General features: G+C 37.5%; 4 protein-coding genes and 3 non-coding genes across 8 annotated transcripts; 6 read left to right on the top strand and 1 right to left on the bottom strand.

Annotated features, from left to right (window-relative positions):
• Window positions 1-359: 359 nt before the first annotated feature.
• On the top strand, window positions 360-5,339 carry sym-4 (WD repeat-containing protein 44). The gene is made up of 10 exons (NM_077960.8): window positions 360-484; window positions 584-757; window positions 1,022-1,237; window positions 1,660-2,199; window positions 2,256-2,758; window positions 2,815-2,952; window positions 2,999-3,815; window positions 3,968-4,069; window positions 4,208-4,624; window positions 4,802-5,339. Exons 1-10 carry the CDS (start codon window positions 383-385, stop codon window positions 4,922-4,924), a joined length of 3,132 nt encoding a protein of 1,043 aa, NP_510361.1. The 5' UTR covers window positions 360-382; the 3' UTR covers window positions 4,925-5,339.
• Window positions 5,340-5,472: 133 nt separating this feature from the next.
• Window positions 5,473-6,880, top strand: vha-20 (Renin receptor-like C-terminal transmembrane spanning segment domain-containing protein). Its single transcript, NM_077959.7, has 4 exons — window positions 5,473-5,648; window positions 5,706-6,069; window positions 6,123-6,462; window positions 6,535-6,880. The coding sequence occupies exons 1-4, from the start codon at window positions 5,474-5,476 to the stop codon at window positions 6,628-6,630; spliced, it is 975 nt and encodes a 324-aa protein (NP_510360.1). The 5' UTR covers window position 5,473; the 3' UTR covers window positions 6,631-6,880.
• Window positions 6,881-7,667: 787 nt separating this feature from the next.
• Window positions 7,668-7,768, top strand: R03E1.5. The gene has a single exon (NR_072509.1). It is a non-coding gene; the product is annotated as an Unclassified non-coding RNA R03E1.5 (non-coding RNA).
• On the bottom strand, window positions 7,683-7,764 carry R03E1.t1. Its single transcript has one exon. It is a non-coding gene; the product is annotated as a tRNA-Ser (tRNA).
• A 113-nt stretch (window positions 7,769-7,881) lies between the features above and the next one.
• R03E1.t2 lies at window positions 7,882-7,953 on the top strand. Its single transcript has one exon. It is a non-coding gene; the product is annotated as a tRNA-Asp (tRNA).
• A 291-nt stretch (window positions 7,954-8,244) lies between these two features.
• Window positions 8,245-11,194, top strand: lgc-25 (Acetylcholine receptor-like protein cup-4). Its single transcript, NM_077958.6, has 9 exons — window positions 8,245-8,369; window positions 8,415-8,584; window positions 8,841-8,992; window positions 9,425-9,566; window positions 9,617-9,761; window positions 9,905-10,071; window positions 10,207-10,360; window positions 10,413-10,602; window positions 10,749-11,194. Exons 1-9 carry the CDS (start codon window positions 8,342-8,344, stop codon window positions 11,107-11,109), a joined length of 1,509 nt encoding a protein of 502 aa, NP_510359.3. The 5' UTR covers window positions 8,245-8,341; the 3' UTR covers window positions 11,110-11,194.
• Window positions 11,195-12,965: 1,771 nt separating this feature from the next.
• ceh-90 (Homeobox domain-containing protein) lies at window positions 12,966-14,864 on the top strand (the record flags this gene model as incomplete). 2 transcript variants are annotated; one of them, NM_001029653.1, is made up of 7 exons in its annotated part: window positions 12,966-12,971; window positions 13,020-13,154; window positions 13,198-13,251; window positions 13,721-13,807; window positions 13,862-13,957; window positions 14,003-14,074; window positions 14,733-14,864. In NM_001029653.1, the coding sequence occupies 7 exons, from the start codon at window positions 12,966-12,968 to the stop codon at window positions 14,862-14,864; spliced, it is 582 nt and encodes a 193-aa protein (NP_001024824.1). The 2 variants fall into 2 exon arrangements, with proteins under 2 accessions (NP_001024824.1, NP_001338855.1); NM_001351893.1 differs by lacking the exon at window positions 13,721-13,807.
• Between the last annotated feature and the right edge of the window lie 2,220 nt (window positions 14,865-17,084).

Raw genomic sequence — 17,084 nt, 5'->3', positions numbered from 1 at the left:
AGCAATAAAAGTCATGCTTCGGATTGACTCATCTCTCTTGCAAATCGACATATGCACAGTTGCAATTACGCTCTATCGCACTCCCTTCTCCCGGCACACCGGTCCATGTGTGTATGTTTTCACCGAGGAGGCAGTGTGCGCAACGAGGAGTGTATTCCCTTTTCTCCCTCTAGTCCCTCTTCAACTCCCCCTCTGTTTCACAACGACGAGAACATTTATCGGTCTTTGGTTTTAGTTTTTCGACTGTTCATTGATTCTTTCTCCTTCTCTTTCACCTCCATACACAGTTTCATATCATATCACATTTCTCGCCTCTCCAATAACCATTACTCTTAAAAAATGCAGTGGTTTTATTCCAGTCAACTATTGACGATGTCAAATAATGCGACGACAGATCCGAACATCGCCAATTGAAAATGAAGGAGACGAGTTCAAAAATGGAGAAGAACCCAGTTCCAGTGGGCATATATTTGGAAGACCTCAAGTGAGTTTTTCAAAATTCTGTTGTACTTTTTTAAAATACGATTATTGCTCAGATATGATATTGAAACTGTTACCAGTATTAAAAATCATAAATCTTCAGAACCAGTACACCTCTACACCACATCGTCCAGAAGTGCTCAATTTTGCTGCTCCCTCCGCTACCAGGTTGGCAATGCGCCGATCTGAGCAGCCTGTCACCTCGTCAACTCCATTCTCGTCGTCATCTCGTCCAATGAGTGCAGTCTTCAATACACCTTCCTTGTCGTCGTCAGGGGTAAGGCTCATGAAGTTTTAATAGAATCAAATCGACAAACGCTTAAAATAGCTCTAAAGCTTTTTCAAAAATTCTTGGTGACAAGTCTATGTCGTTAAAAATAAAACATTTCTTGCCAAAAACTAAACGTATGTACACATATAACCACTCTTGCTTTTTGAAGGTATATTGTCTTAGTATCACAACGTTTGTTGTTAGTATGGTGAAATATGAACAAAATTTGAATGAAACTATGTATTAATTAACTCTAAATGTTTTTTTCAGTTTCCCGCCACATCAACTTCATCAATTCGTGACTCTTCTCACCGCGATAGACTTATCTCCCTCCGGCACCGGATGAACAAGGAATTTGGCAACCGACAACTTGTTGGACCCACCGCGCAAACTGACTATGAGCATGATGAAACAATGAGCACAGTTTCTGACGCTCCTAGTCTTCATTCTTGGCATCATAAAATGATTGTGAAAAACGAGACCGTGGTGAGTCAGGCGAGAATTGCATTTTTTTTAAAGTTTGCCCGGATGTTTATGGAGGAGCAAACTGCATAAAATCAAGGGAATGTTTATGGTTGAAATATCATTTTTTGTTTAAAATGAGCGTTTTTATTCTCTGTTCCTTTTACTACAAATTTGATTTTTGAAACATTTGTTGTGAATAATTAGCGTTTACCATTCCGAAGTTTTCAGTGTTTGAAGTTTTGAAATCATTTCCACCATTTTAGAGACCGTCTTTTGTCGTCATTTACTACGCACATTAGCAATTGACACAGACACGCAAATGTACACAGTGCATATCATTTTTAAATTATTGTCTATAGGCCTAAAATAGTGCAACCTTCTATGAAATTTCAAATTTCGCATTTTCCCGCCAGGGTTTATTTTTACTATTTATCAAATTTCAGATAGTAAACGCGACGGATACACTAAGCTCTTGTGCAGCGCCACGTTCTGAAATGGGATTCGAGAACTCTTTAATAAGCCAGAGTAACACATCAGCAAATGCAACAATTACGCCGATGAAAGTGAATATACCTATAGATGAATCCCGTCATCGATCTTCCACATGGACTCCCACGGATAGCTCATGCTCGGGCATCTCGCCTAGCACAAGAGTACCACCACCAATTCCATCAAGAGCTCCAGTAATGTCTCCAGTCCAATCTCCCTTAACCCATCCTCCGGTAGCACCAATGCCACGATGTCCACCACCTCTGCCACCCCGAACACCATCAATGAAGCTTCCAGATCCGATTGCATTTGAGGTGGAAAACCGGATAGAAGAGGAACGAAAGAAAAATCTAATACAGCGGGAGATTTCAGTTGGTTCCTCTAAGAGCTCGGATGCACTGATGGCTTCAACGACGCCGGATGTTAAAGAAGTGAACGGACATAGGAAGTCAAACTCGATTGATAGAGGATTGACAATTGCAAAGGCAATGAAGGTAAACCTATAAATATTTTCAAAGAAATACGTTATCTTATAAACGAATAATTTCAGACTGGTCCATTCCCACCTAACGCGCTTGCTCTTGGAGGCCGTGAAGCAACCGGAGAAGAAGAGGAGCGCAACGTTGTCGCCGAAGAAGTAATTCGTCAAATCACAACTGATGTAGAAACAGCACATAATCTCAGTGACTGTCAGAATGTTGACACAATGAGCTTAGAGACTATACCGTCGGCATCCAATTCTACTGCATCTTCGCCATCTTCAGCTTCAGAAGCGGAATGTAAACAAATTGCAATCAGAATCCCCGATCCAATACCAGAAGAAGCGCCATCATCGTCCAAATCATTTGGGGCATTGGAGTCAGTGAATAGTTTGAGTCCGGCTAAAACAGTAACCAATCGCAATTCGCGAAGCTTGTCAAACGATGAGTTGAGAACCAACAAATCGGATAAGCTCTCCTCGTCTGTTGACCCAATTACCCTTGATGTGGAACGACGTTTGAGTATGAAGAGAAGTGGTCAGCACGAGTCTGATAGGCATAGCATTGGATCCTTGTAAGTTGGCACTTATTTAAAAAAAAATGCTTAAACGTGCATAAATATTATTTTAGAGATGAAACTACCTCGAACCGGACATTGTCTCGTACCGGAATCGAAAGTGCTGCATCATTTGCTCGGAACTCAGTGAGATATGCAAGTGGGATGCTCAGAGGGGCTTTCAAGCGTGTGCGTATCGCAGCTCATCCAGGGTTAGTTTTATCACATTTTAAAAATATTCAATTCGCATGTTTCCAGCTCGAGCAGTCTGAATCGTCATGGGATTGGCGAAGAAACAAGCGACGGAGAAGAGAGCGACGAGCCACATCATCCATCTGTTGCCCCTAGTAACATCGTCAGACCACGAAAAAGCAAGAAAGGCCCATACGACTTTGAGCATTTGACAGTCGAGCAGGAGCTGAACAACGAGCATACCGGAGCCATATGGTGCATCAAGTTTAGCATTTGCGGAAAACTGATGGCAACAGCTGGACAAGATTCTATTCTTCGCGTTTGGGTTGTCAGATCACACCTGCAATATTTCTCAGACATGCGTGAAAAGTATGCGGCCAACGCAAACCCTGAAGCAGATCCAATGAATTCAGTAGATAATATGGAACACTTTAGACCGCCAAGCTCTATGGAAAGTGTAGTCAATAGTGAAGCAACTACTGCTTCTGATGATAACAATGGATTATTTTGTGCAAAACCATTTGCACTATTGAAGGGTCATACTGCGGATATTCTCGACGTGTCTTGGTCCAAGAATTACTTTATACTATCATCTGGAATGGATAGGACAGTCAAATTGTGGCATTTGTCACGCAATGAATGCCTTTGCTGCTTCCAGCACATTGACTTTGTCACCTGTGTTGCTTTTCTACCAAAAGACGATCGTTACTTTTTGTCAGGATCATTGGATGGAAAATTGCGGATGTGGCATATTCCCGATAAGAAAGTTGCCGTCTGGAATGACACTGAAAAGAAATACATCACTGCGATGACATTTGTGAAGAGTGGAAAGTTTGCGGTTGTAGGAACCTATGACGGAAAATGCATCTTTTATACTTCTGATGTGAGTTTTGCAAAAATAGTGTTTTTTTTTAGTTGAAATTCTTTGGACGCAGAAATAAGAACCAATTTGTGATCATCGGTCGCAGACTGGTGGTTATCGATTTTTGGCATTGCTGTCGCTGCGCAAATGACTTATTCCTTATTAATTTTCAGCAACTGAAATATCACACTGCTGTGGATGTACGGTCAACAAGGGGTAAAAATGCCCGTGGTCATAAAGTCACCGGATTGACTTCTCATGGAGACAAACTTTTGGTAAGTTAAATTCAAGAATCGGTCAATAGGGAACTATAACAAGAATAGTCCCAAAGTGGAAAATTCAAAAATTGAATGATTATGCATGTATAACAGAATTTGATAAGAATTTTGTTGCAAAATTAAAATGACTTTCAGGTGACATCCAATGATTCGCGAATTCGAATGTATGACATTCGAGACAAGGCTCTCACATGCAAGTTCAAAGGGGTGCAAAACGACCACTCTCAGATCCGTGCTGCCTTCTCACCAGACGGCCGGCACATCATCTGCGGCTCAGAAGACAAGTTTGTCTACATTTGGCGTGCCAGCGACACCACCGTCGCCTTATCAGTCCGGAAGGATCGCAATTCGTGGTGGGAACGGGTGCGAACACACAACGCGCCTGTGCCTGTGGCCGTGTTCGCGCCAAGACCTCAAGTGTTCTTCAACATGCTTAACAAGCGGGATAAGCACTCCAAATCTGACTCGATTGATTTTAATATCAGCGGGCAAGTGTTGCCGGGACAATCGGATTCGCTAACATCCAATGGCAATTTGTCGATTCCAGGACATGTAAGTGCTTGTAGTTAAGAGACCTTTGATGAATTATTGACTTTTAAATTGGTCTAGAAGCGTTTTGGTACATAAATCATGAGTGCAGAAAACCACCGAAGGAATTCTTTCCAGAAAGATAATTTTTTTACGCTTTGCAGTAGTTATTAGTAATCAAAAAATCAATTTTTGTTTCAGGTAATTATCAGCGCTGATTTGAATGGAGTGATCAAAGTGATGATAAACCGTCCGCGTCTGGTCAAGGCAAATCCACTGGACCCAAAGAATTCACGTTCTCGATCCTCCACTCTGCTTACCTAGTTTTCTTAATAACAGATATTAATCATTTTTCTTTGAAAATTTATAACTTTCCTCCGTTTTACTACCAACGGCGTCAAACCGACCCCGAGTGAGCTTTATTAGCAAATTCCACTAGATTTTTGTTTTTTTTTAATCAAACCGCACGATGTCAATAGTTAATTTTTGAATTTTTGAATCTTTGAATTTTCATCCCACTCTACTCTTTTTAGCCCTATTGGTCTCCAAATTCTATGATGATGTCTTTTGTTTTTTTGCTCGCGCAGCTTTGCTTTTCTCTAGGAATAACCTATGTGATGTGTAAACCTTTCGTCCTAAACGGGATATGAATTTCTTTTCTTCTGGGATAATTTCTGCAGTTGGTAACCCATACAGTTCCAAATGTTTTCTATGAGTAATAAATTTTTCGATTTGCATTTTAAAACTATTCCCCTATTTTTAAATTATTTTATCTGTTGTCAAATCACAGTCTGATATATATTTTATTATATTTTTTAAAAACAATTTTCATGTTATGCCTTTAATTGTTTTTCTCAATCAATCAATTTCAGGATGAAGTTTGTTCTTCTCGTCTCCGCTCTGGTCGCCGCGTGTGCCGCATCTTCTCTGGAAATTATCGCAGCTCCGGCTTCCCTTAAGTTCCCGGATGCTGACGCAACCTTGAAGACCACACTGATTTCCACTCTCAATGAGAACATTCTGGGACTTTCTGCAAGACAAGTTGATGGTGAGTAGTGATATAGTTACTTTACATATAAAGCAAAGAAGATGAATCGTTTTTCAGGATTTTCGGTCTCCGTTGACATGTTCTCTCGTCCACGCGCCCTTGCCGTCGTAACTGTAATTGGAGCTGACAACCTGAACTTGGGAGGAAAAACCTACTCAACCAAATCCGACGGTGTTGAGAATGTTGGATTCGATCAAGACATGGCGCTGATCTTTGGAGCCGACCGTGAAAATGTGCAAGTTTCGGCTGGTGGAATTACCGGATCAATGCTCGCTCTTGCCGCCCAACAAGAAGCCGTTGATGCTACTGTAATCAAGACCAAGAGAAGCACACTTGTCAAAGAACTTGAGGCTGTTTATCAACTTGCCGCTGCCATCAAGAGCGCCGGAGTACAAATGGATAACAATGCTGATGTTTTCCGGTAAGTTCTGTTAGATCCCGGAATCTTTGTTTCACATTATTTTTTTATTGTAGTGTCTCCATCACCGGACTTGTCGGAATCACCGAATCTGCCCAAAAGGAAGAAGCTGTCGCAGACGTTAAGGCCGCCATTGAGGCTCTCACTGCATCCATCAACAATGCTTACGGTGGACAAGCTGTCATCGAGCTTCTTGCATTCGAAGCTGAATCCGGAGCCGCCGAGAAAAGCACCGAGTCTCGCGAAATTCCAAACCATAACATTCAGAAGAGAGACACAAAATCAAAAACGCCAACCCAATTAGCTCGCGAAAACCTCCAAGTGACTGTTCCAGTGTCCTCTGATTATCCAGCAATCTTTGCTATCTTCCTTGGATTAGTTGTTATTCTTGTTGTGGTAAGTAGAAAATTACAGAATAATGTTCATCATATAACTGATGTTAACTCCAAAAAATGCCATTAATTTCAGGCTCTCATCTACATTGTTGTGGGAATGGCCTCAATCGACCCAGAGAAGGATTCCATCATCTATCGTATGACCACCACAAGAATGAAGAAAGACTAGATTCTACAGCATCTTCATCAAATGAGCACTATGCTCACCATGTTTCACTGTTGAAAATACTATTTTCGATATTATTTTCAAATTCTTAATTTCTGATTACCGTTCGAGACATTCCATTTTCCAATTTTTCCAGTAATTGATTGTATTCTTTTCTAAAATTTTGATGACTTTTTTGTTTATTTGACTATTTTTTCCCATCCTGTTGGTTTATCTACTTCACAGATTAGTACTAATAAATGTATCTTATCGCAGAACATTCTTCTACAGTGAAAAATTTATACAGCTTCAGAAGTAACATTGGGATGGTTTCATAAAAACTTGATAACCGTCTAAGGAATGCAAAATACATACTTTTCAATTTGGACTCTCTAAAGTATAATTTGCCAAAAAAAAAAACCAAAATTGCTAGAGTTTCCGCAAGCATACTTAATATTTGGCACAACATAAAGTCTGGTTAATTGATCAAAACTCTCTCAGTGGAAAAACAAACAACGGTGTGGCCATTATATTTGTATACCCAATTGTCAATCTGAATTTGAAAGTGGGAAAGAAAACCAAAGTTGCATCAAACTTTGAATATTCACTATTGATCTATTGACCGGTTTAAACATTCCAATCTTTTGAGATCAGCGTTTGATATGCTGATTTTCCAATTTCAACGATATGTACTATGTAAAAATAACACATTCTAAATGTAATCTATGTAATGTGTTCTTCTTGTTTTCCGTGTGACAATCCTTGTTGTATTTCTCCTCCTCAGGCAGAGTCAGCAGTAACTGGACCTTTCTACATATCTACAGGGCAAAAAAGAGGGGGGGGGGGGGGGGGGAAGAGGGTTCTCGGGCATCAATTGAAGTAAGATGCAGATGAACATACACAAAGATACATATGTTCGAAATGATAAAAAAGGTATACTAATTTTATATCAAACATATCATACGCGGATAGCAAAATTTTTCTAATGTTTTCTATTTGAAAATATATATATATCAAAGTTTTCACGAGATTTTTAAAAAGAAATTATGTTCATGAAATTTGAAAAAAAATGATTCCGCAGTCAGCAGGATTCGAACCTACGCGGGCAAAGCCCAATTGATTTCTAGTCAATCTCCTTAACCACTCGGACATGACTGCACATTGGGCTTCAGAGCTACAATAGCTGATAGTAATCATTCTTATCATTATTTATTATCGATTTCCTCGATTTTTAATACGTTTTTCTACAATAAACTTTTAAAATGATCGTTCAGTTCCTCGGTAGTATAGTGGTGAGTATCCGCGTCTGTCACATGCGAGACCCGGGTTCAATTCCCGGCCGGGGAGATACTTTTTTGTTTTCAAATATATTTAATTTTTGTTATACTTTAAAACTATATCTTTTCTTACATATTCTTACTAATATGATAAAGTAAAATTTAATTGAGCAAAAAACACACTTGAGTCATGCATTAAATCAATCTTCTCTTCCATTTTCGGTTATCATCCAACTACATATTCGTATCTTCATTCCGCAATATTCCAAAAAAAAACTTATGAGTCTATATCACATTTCATATAAACAACGCGCTATGCATATCAAATAGCAGACTCCTCCTTCACTATGAAAACGATATCAAAAATCGTTTATACAATCTGATTTGTTTATTTCAACTTCTTGCCCGTTTCCATTTTGATTTATTCACATCCGATATTCAAACTCATCAAAGTAGCAATGACTCTAACGCAGTTGTTATTAATTGGTAGGTATTTTTCTATCGATAATCAAGTAACAATTCGGTTTCAAGGGATTCTGGTAATCTGGCACCTGGATAATCAAGTGTGTGGTCTTTCAAAAGAGCAACAGCTGGAGAAACAGCTCATGGTGAAGTACAATTACAAAGTCCGACCTGTAAAATCTGAGGCAACTGTGACCCAAGTCAACGTGTTTCTGAGCATTGCTCATGTGGAGAAAGTGGTAAGTAATGTACATACAGATTTTAATCAGCTTAATGGCTAATGTAGAATATTACAAACTGTTGAGCTAATAACATTTAGAACAAAAAAAAACAGCGTATTTAATAACAAAAATTCATTATTTTAAAGCTCCAAAACTATCACCATAAAGAAAAGTTGAACCAAAATTTAGATTATCCTAGAAACACTCTATGGAAAAGCAAAAGTTTTTTGTCAGCATGGTATGCCTAATACATTTAATTTCAATTTAATTGCAGGACGAACATGAACAGACAGCTCTTGTCCACGGCCATATCTGGGCAACTTGGATTGATGAGTATATGCAATGGGATGCCAAAAAAGAAAATGTCACAAAACTCACCATCAGTGCTCACTCACTGTGGCAACCTGCTCTGGCGTTGTATAACAGGTACGTGAATTCTAAGTATTCAAATTTACATATGTCTTGAAAAATGAATAGTTTCAATATTGGATATACTGCGTGGCGTTTACGCTGAAAAAGGCACGCTTTTTTTTGGAAAATCACGGGGAAGACATAAAAGACAAAAATCGGGACCCCAACCAATATCAGCCGCCGACATAAACGAAGTTCCGCGCAACACTACGTTTCACTCGCTGTGTACGTGGCAAGCTGTCCCGCCCGCCGCGAGGAAAATATAGTGGGGCGCGGAGTCCATAAGATGTCGGCGGTTGATATTGGTTGGTGTCCCGATTTTTGTATTTTCCCCATAAGTTTCCGAAAAAATATGGGCTTTGGCGACTTCCAAAATATGGCGTGACAAAAACTGTGTAATCGCCATTTTTTAATGTTTTTCGTAATACTACTGTTTTTTCACTTTAGCGCTCGTGGAAACAGCTGGCACTTATACATGGGCGCAATGCCGGCAACTGTTTATAGCACGGGAAAAGTGTGGAGCACTGGAACATTCTCCTTCTACGTCACTTGTCAATTCGACTTTACCAATTGGCCTTTTGATCAGCAGGTAGCTCCAAGACACGTGTTTTGGTATGCTAAAAAAACACGTAATTTCAGTCATGCCCGATTGTAATTGCCGATTGGGTATACAATTTGAATCAAGTCAATTTGAGCGATCCATATATTCTTAAAGAATATGGCAAACCGTCAATTCGACTGAGCTACGACCCTATTGAGAAGAGTGACAAACGACATGTTGCAGGCAAGTTGTTGCTCTTTGAAAATTAGGTGTTACAATGAACTATTAACTCAAATACGGTAACTATGCGCTTTTGCGTCTTTTGCTTCAGTGATCATTTTTTAAACTTTTTCCTAAATCCTCAAGCATGCGATTTTTACTTCCAGGGTGGGAAGTCATGGATGCATGGAAAAAACATTGCTATTGGGGCCCAAAAGGATGCAAGGAAGAGCAACCAGAAGGTGAAGCAGAATGGTACTGGTCACTATTGGAGTTTGGCATTATTCTCAGACGTCATCTTCCGTACTTCAGTCTCAGTATTTTGTTTCCAATGGTGAGATGTTTAAAAACTATTTTTTAGCAGCTGAAAAATACCTTTACAATATCAACAAAAAAAAACCACACTTTTTTTTGTAAGAAAATGAATTTTGAAAACACAATCGGGCATAGCAACATGATTATTTTTCAGGCAGGCACATCGCTGATTCTTCTTTTATGTTTCTGGATTGAAACGCATAGTATCTGTTTTTTCACGATTATGCTCAACATCATATTGCAAAGTTATTACGGCAGTAGTTTGCTTGCGAAGATGCCACCGGGAAGTGGGCGAACTCCAAAAATTGGTATGCATCTTATTGACAATCATCAGAAAAAGTTTAACATATTTTTATTCAGTTCACCTCTACAACATGAATCTTCTGCTGAGCGCTGTTCAATTCGTACTTATTGTGTTCTCGGAGTTTTTGAGACTTAGGTTGCCCAAGAAATTCGAGCTTGATCTAGGTTTCGATATAATTGGAGTTCCTCAAAGGTTTGGAGTTGACAAGTTATTCACGCAGAAAGGATTATCGTTTGATCCACAGGAGTAAGTTGAGAATTTTGATCCACAATAAAACATTTTTTAGCAGTTGGAGTTATTTTAATTCTATCAAAAAATTGATTAACCTATTAACCGATTAACCCAAAAACATATTAAAAATCGTTGTCAATATTTCAATAACAATTTTACAGGCTGTTCAGCAATGTATACAGTACCCGCACATTGGAAGAAATTCTGGAGCAAGGTGGTGGCTCATCGAGCACTTCTGTTGGTATTGGTAACCCTCTTCACGAAGACATTACCTCTTTCCAAAAATCATCTGATTCGAGTGTTCTTATTGACATCCCGATGACATCTGAACCACAATCATTTTCTGCATCAACATCTGAACTACTCTCCTCGGAGCCATCGTCTAATGAAGAAACTCAAATTTCTGAGGAACCAGAAGAAGAGAGAATATTGGATGTTCAACTTCGGCACATCAAGCGTTATGTTTTCTGTTTAGTTATTTTCATTCATATTATTGCATTTCTTCTAGTTCTGTTCACCTAAGTTTAGGGCGTCTTCTTCTCAACTATAATTTCCGTGTTTCACGCCTGAGGTTTTTCTTTCAATAAAGTTGGTGTTGGTTTTGATTTTCCACTTGTTTTATTTGGGCTTTTTTACAATATTTGAAATTGGCAGATCAAAGTAGCTTGTATTCCCAATCATTCGTTTAGTTATGAACAGTTTTCACCTTGATTTGAATAAAGGATCTAACGTAGTGTCAGAGTGTGCCATTTTGGTTTGATCTACGTAGATCTTCAAAAAAAAACGAGAGAAAAGACGCAGAATTCTCAACTAATTTTGCATGGTTAAGAGCGTGCTGACGTCACTTTTTTTTTTTTTTGAAAAAAAAATTCACACATTTTTTTGTAGATCAAACCGTAATGAGACAGCCCGACACCAGAATTTCCGAACAAGTATTTTTGTTGAATGCTCCCAACCTTTGATTTTGGACAAACGAAATGTAATCAGTAGTACAATTGCAAGGGTGAGATCAAAGAAATTAGACCAGCTCTCAACAATTTTTCATACTAACTTTAAATAAAAGCTAGTACGAAAACTCAACTATTATTCAACATTCTGATTATTATCAAACTGATATGCAGCTATACTTCAGCAAGTCACATGAGTTAATTGTCATTGTTGACGTTGCTCACTAACAAGGAACCAATATTTCTTTCGAGTAGTTAGTATTGAGCCGCACTCGTTTCTATTAGAAACGCTATCCATCGTTTCAGATTTATCCGTCGCACGTTTATCTTTACTAATCTGGTTATAGTAAAAACTTGATCAATTTTTTTTGGATCAGAAACACAACGTTTTGGAGATGGCACTGTAGCATACTTATCAGGTCGTTATAAGAAAAAAAAAGCTTCTAAAGCAGCTTGGATAATGACTATTTTTACAGTTATTGTACACAATTTTCGTACTTTCTCATAATAATATTTTGCTACTGCTTTGCTTGACGTTCTACTTTTAGGATAACCTATCTGCGTATTTAGTGTTTTCTATGGTTCTATCTCTCAATCAGATAATTTGCAACTCAGTTTTTCTCTAGAATTTTTCTTTCAATGCCTGTCCTGGTGCAATCATTTACCAATTTATTCAGCACATAAAAGCGCGCTTCTCATGGTTACTGTGCTAGCGGTTAGGTTTTAGGGGGAAGCCTCAACTAATTCTATCTAATTGGTATATCTTCAGGCGGTCACCGTTTATCATTTCCTGCTCCATGTGCGGTCTATGCACCTGAAAACTATGTGTCTCCCCTGTATCTACTGTTGCCAGCGATGTGTCTCCATTTATGTGACACTGCATACGCCTGCATTAAAAAACACCACTCCGGCGGTTTCTGACTCTCCAGGCCTTAAGTAGTATATATTCTACTATAGGGGTTGTTCATAGTTTCCTAACGTTGTATACATGATGCCAAGTGAATTATACGCTCTAGGATAGACTCAATTTGGTGCAGGTGCACAGAGCCCACAAGATGCGGAGCAAATGATAAATGTAGGCCGCCTAAAAAATAGACCAATTAAATAAGATTAGTGGAGAAGCAACCTCCGACTAGATCCTACCCGCTGACAGGAAAACCCGATAGGAAAATACACCAGGACAGGTGTCGAAGAAACCCAAAAGAAGAATTCTGAGAATAATAGGTACGATTAACCAGATAATGAAAAAGTACCATTGTACTTTCAAACTCTGCAACTCTCAAGTGTTTCTCTCCTACACGGGACGATAGTCACTATCAATCTTAATATTTTAAAAGTTTATTTTAATTTTTGCTACTGCTCTTATTTCAATAATCTTTCATCGACATTTTAGGTAATTCTCCATCCGAAAAACTTGTTGAAAGCAACAACATGGAGGTAAGCAAGCAAACTTGATGATTTCAAATTCCATATTTCATTTTTTAGAAGAGTAAAAAAACGAGACAAAATTTTAAAATAGCCGAGTTAGGGCTTCTGAAGGAGTCGTTTGAAAAAGACTCACACCCTGGAACTTCTGAAATGAATCGTCTTGCTGGTTTATTGAATCGAAACGAAGCTCAGGTTTGTTGTTAAATTTTAGAAACAAAGTCTACTATTTTTTCAGATTAATCGCTGGTTCAAGGCAATGAGAGTAAAAGTGAAAAAGGCTTCCTTAAAGGTAGTTGAAATTTAATTTTTATGTGAATCATTTTTGTGAATCAGTTTTGCTGAGAAAGTTACTAATTGGGTTTAATGAAATGCCTGTTGTCAATTTTTAATGGGCTCTTTCTCTGCGTTTGTCGCTATCATTTTAATCTTTTCAGTCAATTTTCATAGAAGTATTTGTTTCATAATTATTAAGTTGCCGACGTTTTCCATTTTAATAAGTTTCATCACACTTCTGCTTTTATTGTTTGAAAATGTATTATTGTTTTCATTTTTATGCTTGGACAGCTCAAAAAATCACATTTTACAATTACCGTGTCAGAGAGTTTGATTGAAAAATCCAGTTGAAGTTTTTTTTGACACATACTCGACTTCATTCTAAAATCTTTGCAAAATGCACACAGTTCAAGTTGTAGCGCTGAGCATCATTATCGCATTAGGCTCCTGGAAATATGTTGTCATGTATAAAATAAATTTTGAAGATGTCGAGAGAAGTTACAAGCCAATCGGGAAGCAATGTAGAACTCCTGGGATCTTCGATTGTTCCCGAGCCACCGAGTAGTGAAATAGTATATTTTTTTTCGCTTTGACATAAATACATACAAAAAAAACTTTTCTTGAAGGTGTCATCGCAAGCTCAATACCGATTGGAGAACATGAAACTATTAAGCAATGTTCCGGAAACTTTTAATGTTGCAGGACCGTCAAACAGTAAAATGGTATGTTACTTTTCTCCGAGTTTTAAAATACAGAAACTTCTGAAGGTACTTCTGGAAGCTTACATGAACACTGTTCGGCAAACTTCGAGTGTTGTTGGGCAATCAAGCAGTGAAATGGTATGTTTTTTTCCAGTTTTGAACAACTGGTATGTGTAAATGAGTTCTCACTAAACCTCAAATTATTAATTTCACCCCAAATTGTCAGATGCCATTCAGACGTACTATATTAAAAATGCATTGCAAAGTTTTAATCGACAATCTTTGGCACTCTTATCTAAATTGTTCCACAATATTTCTCTTGAAACCATACAAATTCAATTAAAATCAGATCAACTTTAAAGGCGACGAGATTAAAGCTTTAAATTTTCCCAATGCCAATCCTCATTGAATACTTTTCACCAAAAGCGTTAATTTATTTTATGAGACTTTGATATTTACAAAAAGTCATAAAATTGAAGTAAGATCCGTAGTTTTTAGAACATGATAATTTGACTGGACCTGCTGTAGAATTGAATTATAACTTTTATTTGAGGTTTTTAAAAACTAATGGATAGACGTTTCAATATTGTAAACATAGAAAAAGTTGGGAAAAATGTTCGTCTCATTTGTAGTATTTTATTACTTTAAACGGCTAAAAACATTTTGAAAATTAATTCAGACTCTAACACATATTTTGCTGTGAGAATACAAATACATATAAATAGTGTATTTTTCAAAAAAAAAATTGAACTGTCATGTTTTTCTAAAACTATGACCTAACTGTATTTCATTGCAGCATACAACTCCTATTGTTCCAATTATTCAAGCCAACAATGATCTGCTCACTGTCAAACCACAAGCTCCACCCAATCAGAGTATCGGACGCAAATCATTCATACCCTTCACAATTGACAATATTCTCTCGTAGAGTAGATTTAGAAACAGCTTTTGTAATCAGATGTTGTAATACATTTTATAATAAAACTTCTCAAAAAATTTATGTGTTTTTAGAAAATTTGATTTTTCACTGGATTTTACATATTACATTATACAAATTACATAGCGGGACTTCAAAAATTTTCAAAATTTTCCACGGCGCTTCAAAATTTCAAACAAATGGGATTGGTTATTGTTGTTCTTTGAAGAGTTACTGTAATATTCGCTAGGAGATATTTTGACAGTGCTCATTCTGCGGTAATAGAGGTGGCATAGGGCCGATCCGCATTATTGCGTTGACCCGCGACCCAGACGGAGTCAGAGTTTTTTGCAAGTTGGAGTGCACTCATAATACTACCCCGCCGGGAATTGTAGAAAGTTGAAGAGACGCATGCATATTGAGGACCAGATGGCGGGGAGAAATAGATTGTTACACGAAAAAAAAGATTGTTACACGAAAAAATAGATTGTTATACGAAAAATAGATTGTTACACGAAAAATAGATTGTTACACGAAAAATAGATTGTTACACGAAAAAATAGATTGTTACACGAAAAATAGATTGTTACACGAAAAAATAGATTGTTAAACGAAAAAATAGATTGTTACACGAAAAAATAGATTGTTACACGAAAAAATAGATTGTTACACGAAAAAATAGATTGTTACACGAAAAATAGATTGTTACACATAATGAGGGCCGCAGGCCCGAATATACTCAGAAGTGATGGGCATACGTTAAGCCTATTCTTAGCTCAATAATTCAGGTTGAGGGCCGCAGGCCCGATTACACAAAGAAGTTTTCGACATCAGTTAAGCACCATTTGAAAGTGGAACTTGTTATTTTTAAATTTAATATTAAATCAAATTTGGCCGGTCTTGACAAACTTCAGCACATTTACAGAAGTTTTGAGAATTCACGTCTTTCCAAAAAGTGAAATGTTTCATTGTTCGTTATTTTTCAAATTTGAAAACACCATTATATTTTGGCTCAAACACTTAATAGCAATAGAAATTTCGCACTTTTACAATCTACGCCACACCCCTGAAAGTTGTCATGAACGTTTATATCTCGGCTCTCACTGGACCGAATTTTGAAATTCTTTTTTCTCCACATTCACAAAATATAGCGACGTGTGTTCATCTAAAAGGGGGTTGATTTTGGAGCATCCTGTCGGCTCCACAAGCGGAAAACCACAGCCTGCTTGTTTTTGCGCACACCGAAGTACTGGCCGAAAACCACTTTAAATTGAAGGAAAATTCGAGTTTCAATCGAAAACATTTGAGACTCGAAACTTAAGTTCTCCTTCCCAATACCTATCCATAGTATCCAAATTCATTGTGATATCTCTATTCGTTATTTTTAAAACGATAATTAAAGTTTTGCCAAAATTTCTGCACATTCCCCCTTTTCTCTCACACACACACCCACCTCCCCCTTTCATATTTGGTGTGTTTTCGGTCAGTTTTCACCATTGTTCCGGTCAAATCTCTGTTAGTCTTGCTTTTTTTCCAATTTTTTTTTGGAAAAATGTTGAATACATCGAGAGGAAGCGAAAAATATAATTTTTTTCCAAAAAAGGTGGATAATCGTATCAAAAATCGAAAAATGAACATTTATCTTGAACAATTTGCATTTTTCCATAAAATTCACAAACTTTCCACTATCGTTTCGGTTTTTATGTTAAATTTAGAGTTAATAGAATGATTCAAAATGGAATCTCAAATCACAGCTCTATCCGATCATTTTTCGCGGAGATAGGTTATTTAGTTTTTGCACATGGAAATCCAGTTTTCCTCTGTTCCTGGACAAGTTTTCTACTATGCTTTTGATTTTATTTTCTAATTTTGATAATTTTCACTAAAGAAAGGTAGACAATCTAAATTTGGTCGGCTATGACAACTTTCAGTTGACTAGTCTTTTGGATTATTTGAACGGATTGTTTTCAATCGATCATGTCGATTTGGCAATTGACCATGATCAACTTTTTGGGGAGTTCAAATCTGCTTTGAGCCACCCTTTGTTTCGGAAATGCCATTTTCTAAAACTTCTCGGACATTCGTACTTTGGCACTGAAGATATGGAATTTATATTGAAGAATTTCGATTCGAAATATGGATTCCTGACTTATTGTTTACACAAGGACAAGATTGATAGAAAGCTGGTAAGTTGAAAATATCTTTGCTGAATTATGAGCATATTCACATTTA

This window comes from Caenorhabditis elegans, chromosome X (assembly GCF_000002985.6).
Source record: "Caenorhabditis elegans chromosome X".
Classification (NCBI taxonomy): domain Eukaryota; kingdom Metazoa; phylum Nematoda; class Chromadorea; order Rhabditida; family Rhabditidae; genus Caenorhabditis; species Caenorhabditis elegans.
The sequence above is the reverse complement of the archived record's forward strand: the minus strand, read 5'-3'. Positions and strand labels throughout refer to the sequence as shown.